This window comes from Prosopis cineraria, unplaced genomic scaffold (assembly GCF_029017545.1).
Source record: "Prosopis cineraria cultivar Desert tree isolate PC_DT_omini unplaced genomic scaffold, ASM2901754v1 PC1, whole genome shotgun sequence".
Classification (NCBI taxonomy): domain Eukaryota; kingdom Viridiplantae; phylum Streptophyta; class Magnoliopsida; order Fabales; family Fabaceae; genus Prosopis; species Prosopis cineraria.
In genome coordinates, this window is record NW_026555332.1 from 30311911 (window position 1) to 30320346 (window position 8436).

Genomic DNA, 8436 nt, shown 5'->3' on the forward strand with positions numbered 1-8436 from the left:
AAAGCCAATAACCCACTTTTCGCTTCCCTTAATTACCTCCCCATGTTCTTTTCAACCATTTTCTCCCCTCATCCAAACAATACAACGTCTATTTCTCATACAAGATCACCATTCAACCATTCAGCTAGTAAGACAACCAAAAGAGCTACACAACAAAAGCTCAGAGACAGAAAAATAGAAACATCCAAAGGTTGACAAGGGAACTACGCTATATTGTTATAGTGACACAGAAAAGAACAAAACATGTCAGGCCAAACAAAAGGAAACAAAACAACGAACAAAAGACAACGTCACCAATAATTCTTCATTCTCTTCATGCACAACACAAGACAAGACGCGACCCAAATGTCGCAGGTCAACGAGTCAATACCCGAACCCCTCACGAAGCCCCTCCTTCGCGGTTCGTTCTTGACTCGAAACCTCCCTTTTCGCGACCCTCCTCCTTCACTATTATCATCTCTCTATATTACCATTTACACCATCTTGATTCTCTTTCAATCAATCTCTTCATGTTTCATAAACCCAAAAAAGTGAAATCACAAAACACAACAAAAGAATCATCATGCAACTCGCAGGGAGCTTTTGATCTTCTGAATGGTGCATGAGATGAGGTTGTTCACTGTCTCAACAGACTCCACCGTGAGCTTCGCCGTTGGGAGGCTGTTCACCAGAATCTGGAACCCAACTGTCAGGAGGCTTCCTTGGTGGTCGCTGGATCCGTTGGGGCTGCAACCTTTGAGTAAACTGCTGGTGAAGCTTGTTTGACGGCCGTCAGGAAGGATGGCGAAACCTGAAGGCAAGAGGGCGACGTAGGCGGAGTCTCCGCCGCTCATTACGACATTCAAGGATTGCACGTCGACCGGTGCGTACACCACCACCGAGCATGACGGATCAGTCCATGTCTCTTGCAGAATTACCATGTTACTCTCGTTGGGATTCACAGCCTGCAACCAAAAAAGCGCTTGATAGTTTTCTTATTGCTAAGCCTCACTCCCAAGTAAAGGTTCACTGTAACAAAACGAAGTTGAATTTTACATTGTTAAATTATTTAAATTTTATGTGTATTTTATTTAAATCATACAACTATTTTTTCAATTTTCAAAATGCAAATGTTAACTTAATCTTATTTTAAATTAATCGCTATTAACCTAAATATACAAGCATATATACTATATAATCATACAGCCTTTTTTAAAAAGTAAGCGCGGGTGAAAAAAGTAACCTTTAGTTTCATTATTTAAAAGAAGAAGAAGAAGAATATGGATCAAAGCTTTATAGAGTGTGTGTACGTGTGTGCTAAAAATAGAGAATAACTTTACATAAATTTCAACAAATTTTTTTTTAACAAAAAATACAAATGACCTACTCTAATATATAAAAAAAAAAAAACATTCTCGAACTTAAACTAATTAAATCCCTTCCCAAAATGGTCTTAACCTAGGTTTGACCCAAAAGAAAAAGAAAAAGGAATCTGTTCCAACTAATTGGACTAATCCATCAGGATTCAACCATATAATTGATTAAACTAAAAAACACCTTGTTTTTTTAAAATATGTCTTATAATATTATCTTCAAAATAATTTTTTTCCCTTATTTTCTATTCTACTCCTTTTCATTTTCTACTACTACTTGTCTAGTTTGAAACCTAAGTCAACAAAGTCTCAATAGTATGGACAAACTGCAATAAAACAGAGTGCCCAGAATTCAGTTTCTCACACATGAAATGTCAACATGTAAAGAAAATAATAGTACAGAGACACAGAAAACAGCAGCACTTACACTGGCACGAAGGAGGGAGACACAATTTCCAGATCCTTGACCTTTAGCAATATGGACCATCTCCTGCATCGGTCCCCCATTCGACAAAATGTCCCACTCACTTCTCAGCTGTTCATCACGCAGGAAATTGAACAGATTTTCCCGGGACACCGGGATCCAAACAGAAGTTGCAGCACTCAGCACAATCCCAGGGGGCTCACCGGGGTCGTCCACATTCTTCCGGGTCATCACTTTCACGTCATCGCTTAAAGTGCCAATGTGAAGGCTGTCCCACTTGCGCGCCGACGATAAACAAACCCCAGAACAGAAGTTATTGGTCATGCGTTGTGCCAGCTTCAACAAGCTTCTCCTACCAGCTTGGCTTAAAGCTGATAAAATATGTTGTTGTCAGCAACATGTAAAAAGATATGAAAAAAATTACATGGTATTGAAAACTGGACCAATCATTAAACCAATTAAAACACTAATTTAACGGTTTACTAGTTCAACTAGGCAAGTTGACCCACATTTCCATACCATAGAAATTTGTAAAAGTTAAGAAACAGAAATTAAGGAAACATGCATTACATATGTACCTGTATGATCCTCAATAGGTATAGAAGAGGACATGAGGATTGCCAAGCATTCACATTGCCTTTGAAGGGTGGCGATCCACCTATGAGCACCAAAGCCGAAGCCGGAATTAAGCAATGGCCTATAGAGTTGGTGAACAACACTTTCATCATATTGCATATGCTCAACCCATGTAACCTGCAATAGTACAACTTTGAGAAAACAACGTAGTCTTACAATATGCTGAAGCTTAGGTCTTATTAGGTGTAATAACAAATATTCCTTTTTTTTTTTTTACTACACCCGAAATTAAAAAGAAAACATATATTATATCTTTGTTATTCTTATCCAACAATGACTGTCATTTACTATATTACCTTTTTATTCAGTGATATGAGAAACAATTCTCATCTTCAAAATCTTTTTCCTCCTCTCATTTTCCTTTTCTATTCCATTCTATTAAAAGCATCAAACACACTCGGTATGATTCACAAATTCATGTGGCAAGTATCCGAATTTTTTTTTAATAAGAAACGTTTAAATCATTAGTCTCTACCCACACCTCAACCTACCCTTATCACCTAAACTAGAAATATCATGTCTAACGCACTAATTAATTCAAGCTTAAACTGTTAATGAAAGCCGATGAAAATTTTTATTATACATTGTAATGCTGAATAATTTTCCATGAGAATGAGAGTTGTTCATCTTTTAGTCACAGAAGTAAATGAAAATGTGTATCAGCTACAATCATTAATTTTTCTTAATAACCAGCTGATACCAGATCATGCCCTTGATGGAGTTATTGCTACTAGTCACTATAGTGAAGCAAAGTTTTGACTAAACATTGAGATGGTAATTCATAATGCAAATTATACAAATAGAAAGCAATACCAGTTGAAAAATCATCACAATATTTAAAAAACATACAAAATATATAAGGAGTCGCACTATCCACAAACCAGGAATAGTACGGCTCCTCTTGGACCATGTGCAAATTTATTTTTATTTTTTTAATATTTCTTACATATTACAATATGGTTTAAATGTTAAAAAGAAAAAATGAGTATAACCTTCAAGAAAGTTTTAAGTTATTAAAAAAAAATATCTATTTCATCTAAAAAGATATTCTAATTAAATAAAGGATAAATGGTATTAGAACGTACACTTAAGTCTTAAAAACATTGGAAACTGCAGCCATTAAACCCTAGCCTCACTATAAATTAATATCCCAACTTAGAAGTCGGCTGAGAAATTGAAATGTGAAGTCAAAAACTAAAGCAGAGGTCAAAAACTGATTAAAAAAAGAAAAAGATTGGTTCCAAACAAAGTTGACACTTGACAAGCTAATGTCAAAAAGCTTGATTTTAGTGTTTTATGGAATTTTTCTTTTTTTCCCCCCCTTCTGATGACACAGATGACACTATTATATTATAGGACCACAAGGTTATTGAATCCAGCTCGTTGTCACCTTGTCCAGAGTGAAAAAAAAGTACACAATAATATCAAAGAGGAGGTAAAGAAGCATCAATTACATAGTTTATAATGTTTATTATAGAAAGATTGACGAACCCAAGACCTTTTCTTTTCTTTTTTTTTTTTCTTTTTAATTTCCAGGCACTTATGAATACTATAAGAATGTGAGACAGAATTGTCGCTTCAGATTATATATTTCTAAACCAATTAAGACTAGAAAACTAGAGTACAGACACAGCAACCCAAACTTCGAAGTTAGAAAATTATAATATAATAGTTTAACTATGGATTCCATCTTTTCCAATATAATACTAGCTTAGTTAGTTAGACCCTTGGCTAAAGATCTGTGATAAACTAGAACATCAGTTATATCAAACCAACCCATCAGTCACAACGGCGATTTTTTATTCACTTGTACTCTCAAGAAAGCAAGGATAGATACCATATGAAGAAATAGAGTATTTAAAAACGGAATTACGAGCATCGGTCACCTTAGAATAACCGTTGGGCGTATCTTGCACAAGGCAGCCTGAAGGAAGCCTCCTACAGGCCATGAAGGGGTGGCTGTTGATTCCACCATGGCCAATCTCAATTGAAACATCAACTACAGCCCATACACCTTCAGTATGCTGCTTGCAAAACCGGAGAAATCTCAATTGACGCACTGGGACGAGTGGCGAAAGTAGTTGAACCTCAGCATGCATCTAACAAAGAAAATATTTATCCTATCAGTTCCAGCCATGTATGGCCAAGTAAAAAAATCATAGGGCAGAAAAACATACCACTTGCAAAGCACCATTTCTGGTTCCACCCATACCATTTGATATTACATCAACCGTGGCAGCTCTAGCAATCAAGGATGGGAACATCTCCGCCCACCGGGTCTATTGATACAAGTGATCAATTAAAATAATATATTCAACTAACTTCAACATTTCTAGACCAAATCATCAAATTGTTCTACTAGAAGACTAGTATCAGAATGCAACTGACTAGTCAGAAAAAGGGAACATGCAGTTTGACCCTTCACTAATAATTGCATTAAGTTCAATCAATTAATTTAGTAAAGGTGAATTTGGCCTTACTGCGTCCATCAATGTCTCCACGAGGGCTAAACTGTTAATGATGACTATCCCGGTTTCCTTTGTAGCTTCAGTTACAAAACCAGCCGGTTTCGGGCCAATAGAGGGAGAAATTATCCTGTCATACTCTTCATGGTCCAGTATCTCTTTCTCACCACCCAAACTTTTAATCCAGAGAGAGCTATCTGCCTGAGCCATCTTCATTAATTCCTCCATAGCAGATAGTGCAAGATCAATGAGCATAGACCTATCGAACTGAATTTCACCTCCGATCATTCCCATTGGCGATCTAATTCGTGGCATTGCAGAAGGTGTGCCCAAAACACCTTCTCCTAAATCAAGCCCCATTGGCAGAGAAGAACCTAGAGTGCTTGAGCTGCCAATTTCGCTCCTTCCTATAGCAAGTTCAAGACCAGAATTTGAACCCATAACAGCAGTGGGGCTGGCCAAGGATGAGAGTGGCCTACCCAGGAACTTGTTTGCCAAGGCACATATTCGATTCAATTCATCCTTCAGCCGAGCATTTTCAATTCTGAGATGGTGGTCCTCAAATGAAATTTGACCAGGAATGGCTGGGCCACCACATCTGTTACACATCGGGTTCGACATGGCTTCCTTTATCATGCTATTCTCAGCTCGGAGTTTCTCGTTTTCTTGTCTGAGAATTAGATTTTCATGGCGTTCCAGTTGAGTCTAAGTCAAGAAACAATTCCATATCAGTACACTATTTGCAAATCCTATCAACAATTCCACACATAATACAATAACAATTTTATATACAACATAATTCAATTACCTTCATTTGAGTTCGTCGATTTTGAAACCAGAACTTGACTTGTTTATTCTCCAAATTTAGCCTCTTACTAAGTTCCATCCTCTGCTTCTCATCGGGATGAGGACACTCCTTGAAAAATCTAAAACAATGCAAAGACCCACCATTACTTTAAACATTACACAAGTAAATTAACCAACTTCTGAATATAAAATTGCAGAAAATTCATGAAAGCATACGCTTCAAGCTCTTGAATTTGATTAGGAGTGTGTCTATGATATTTCTTTCTTCTCTGAGGCTGATCATCACCAGCATCCTGATCGTCAATGGAAATTCCTTCAAAATTATCGCTCCCGGACCGACTCTCATACTCATCATCCCTCAATCTACCAATCAAACTATGATCAAATTCCCCAATCAGACCCATATCACCACCAGGGCCATCCATATTCTGTTGCTGTAGAATCAAATCATCATCAGAAACAACAACATTGAACAATAAAGAGAACAAATCCAATCAAAGTTCTGATTTATAACGAGATATACAGAGAGACGGAGAGAGGGAGAGAGAGGGAGGGAGATCAATCAGATGAAGCATACAGTGGAAACAGGTGGAGAAATATAGCGATTGTGTGGAGAAATATCAGCCACAACTCTTGCACTCCCACAGCTGTAGTTTCTACTATTGATCCTAATTAAACCCTCAAAACCCATAAAAAATTATATAAACGAAAATGGGAAAGAAAAAAGAAAAAAAGAAAATGGAAGGACCCTTTGTCTCCCCAAAGCTTTGAATATCAAAATCTGAGTGTTTTCTCTCTGACCGCTTCTTCGTCTTCTTCCGGGTTTGTTTCAAAATTGTCCGTGTTACTACTGCTTTGACCTCGAAAGCAGATTTCGAAATCAAAAAGCTACGATTGGGATTTGTTATCATTCTTCACAAGTATAGACAGAACCAAAAAGGCGTTCGCTTGTCAACGCCATGCATGATTCCTAATTAACTTCACTCTCTCTAGAAAGAAGAGGACAAGAGAAGCCCCATATTTTCTGATCCTTTGTTCAAACCTGCCTCCCAACTTCGTGAGAGCTTAAACAGTGATAAATGATGGAAGGCAAAAAAAAAAAAAATGTTGGTTTTCGGAAACATGTGGCACACACAATTGACCCATACCTTGTCAGTGTTGAAGATTTCGAAAGAGAAGGAATATATAAAAAATCTGAAGGAAAGGGGAGGGATTGGGTTATCGTAGTTTATATTAGGACTTGCAATTTCCTCTGTTCACACACTTCCCCACCTCACTTGACTTTTCAAGTGAATCATATCAAATCTAAGTCTAAACCAAAAAAACAAGAAACTTCAGGACCATTTTCTTTCTCTTTCTCTCTCTTCACTGATGATCGAAGTGGGAAATAGAGAAAAGGTGGATGGAATAAGAACCAACCCAGGTACGGAGAAAACGATACCTTTAATTTGACAGCGATCAATGTAAAGGAGCCTAAAAGGCCAAAATCGTCTCTTTGAAGAAAAGTTGCGACGTTCTCTCTCTGAAAATTGTGGATGCGAAAAAGACACACAGAAAAGTTGTAGTTTAATATGAAAGGCGTTGGGAGACAATGGTTAAAAAATTGCGGAGCTGACTTGCAACGCGACGAGTCCGAGTAACCAGAAAGTCAATGTCTTTCAATTCAAATATCTCTCCTCCTTCATCTCTATATAAAAAATATTTTTTTAAATTATATAAATTAATAAAAATTAATTATCAAACTAAAAATATAAAAATATTCTAATTTTGTTTTTAATTATTGTAGATAAAAAATAAATATTCTTTAACATAAATTAATGAGAATGCTTGTTTTTTTTCCTAATTTAATAAAAATATAATAGTCCATTCATTAAAAAATATGCTAACAATATCTTATAATTAAAAATAAAAAAATTTAAAAAATATTTTATATATAAAAATAGATATAGTAAGTGTGTGTATACATATATTAAAAATTTAAGGAGTATATATATTTATATATTTTGACCATCAAATCTTAGGTATATATTATAAAGTAAAATGTTTACACTCCAAATTAATGCTAGGATTGGGCTTGGCCCATCAATCAGTCATCAATTTTTTTCCCAAAATGTAATGTGTTTTTTAATTACATTTTTTACCTTGCTTAAAAAAATTCAAGCATGCCTGTTTATGATTTTCAAAAAATAAATTGTATTTTTATATAATATATATATATATATATAAGTATTTTTTATTTATGCAATTTTTGAATGACCTTTTAATCTTTGCATGTAATTGGTTTAGAAATAAAATACAATATTTATATTTTAGTATGACAAGAATAACAATTTGTAAAAATTGACAAGTTGTTATATGAATCACTTACATTTATACTACACTAATTAAAGTTTATGTAAGTTTTATTGACTTCATAAACAATGGGTAGGGAATCAAATCCCAAATTTTATATATGGCCCAATTTAGTTGGGAGAAGTCTACTTTTTTTATCCCTTGGTAGATAATCTTTGCTATCGAGGGAACGAACTATTTATATTTTTTTATATTATATTTTTATAATATCATTGTACCATATTTTTTTATTAGGACTTTTACATGTATAGCCCATTTTATAAAACCAACCTCAATAAATAGCCTAACATTTGTTATATTTTGCATTATAGCCATTTTAATATTTAGATGATCTTTATATGACAAAATTACCTTCTTTATATGACCAGTGTAGTAGCGCTATTGCCATGTGGTAAAGAGT

At 35.2% G+C, this 8436-nt stretch overlaps 1 protein-coding gene across 4 annotated transcripts; it reads right to left on the reverse strand.

Moving 5' to 3' along the window:
- Positions 1 to 290: 290 nt before the first annotated feature.
- Positions 291 to 7223, reverse strand: LOC129310089 (homeobox-leucine zipper protein ANTHOCYANINLESS 2). 4 transcript variants are annotated; one of them, XM_054951951.1, is made up of 9 exons: positions 7126 to 7223; positions 5901 to 6118; positions 5686 to 5803; positions 4893 to 5582; positions 4590 to 4691; positions 4299 to 4511; positions 2355 to 2529; positions 1780 to 2147; positions 291 to 944 (listed from the first exon to the last, which is right to left on the reverse strand). In XM_054951951.1, the coding sequence occupies exons 2-9, from the start codon at positions 6107 to 6109 to the stop codon at positions 561 to 563; spliced, it is 2259 nt and encodes a 752-aa protein (XP_054807926.1). In that variant the 5' UTR covers positions 6110 to 6118; positions 7126 to 7223; the 3' UTR covers positions 291 to 560. The 4 variants fall into 4 exon arrangements, with proteins under 4 accessions (XP_054807926.1, XP_054807918.1, XP_054807908.1 ...); XM_054951943.1 differs by lacking the exon at positions 7126 to 7223 and adding an exon at positions 6833 to 7047; XM_054951933.1 differs by lacking the exon at positions 7126 to 7223 and adding an exon at positions 6262 to 6813.
- Between the last annotated feature and the right edge of the window lie 1213 nt (positions 7224 to 8436).

Excerpts from the sequence above, each read along its gene's own strand:
- LOC129310089 (XM_054951933.1), bottom strand. The coding sequence starts at position 6,375 with ATGGGTTTTGAGGGTTTAATTAGGATCAATAGTAGAAACTACAGCTGT. Across the intron at positions 5,583-5,685 it reads ATCGACGAACTCAAATGAAG|ACTCAACTGGAACGCCATGA; the intron begins GTAATTGAATTA and ends TTCTTGACTTAG. Across the intron at positions 945-1,779 it reads TCTCCCTCCTTCGTGCCAGT|GCTGTGAATCCCAACGAGAG; the intron begins GTAAGTGCTGCT and ends TTTTGGTTGCAG.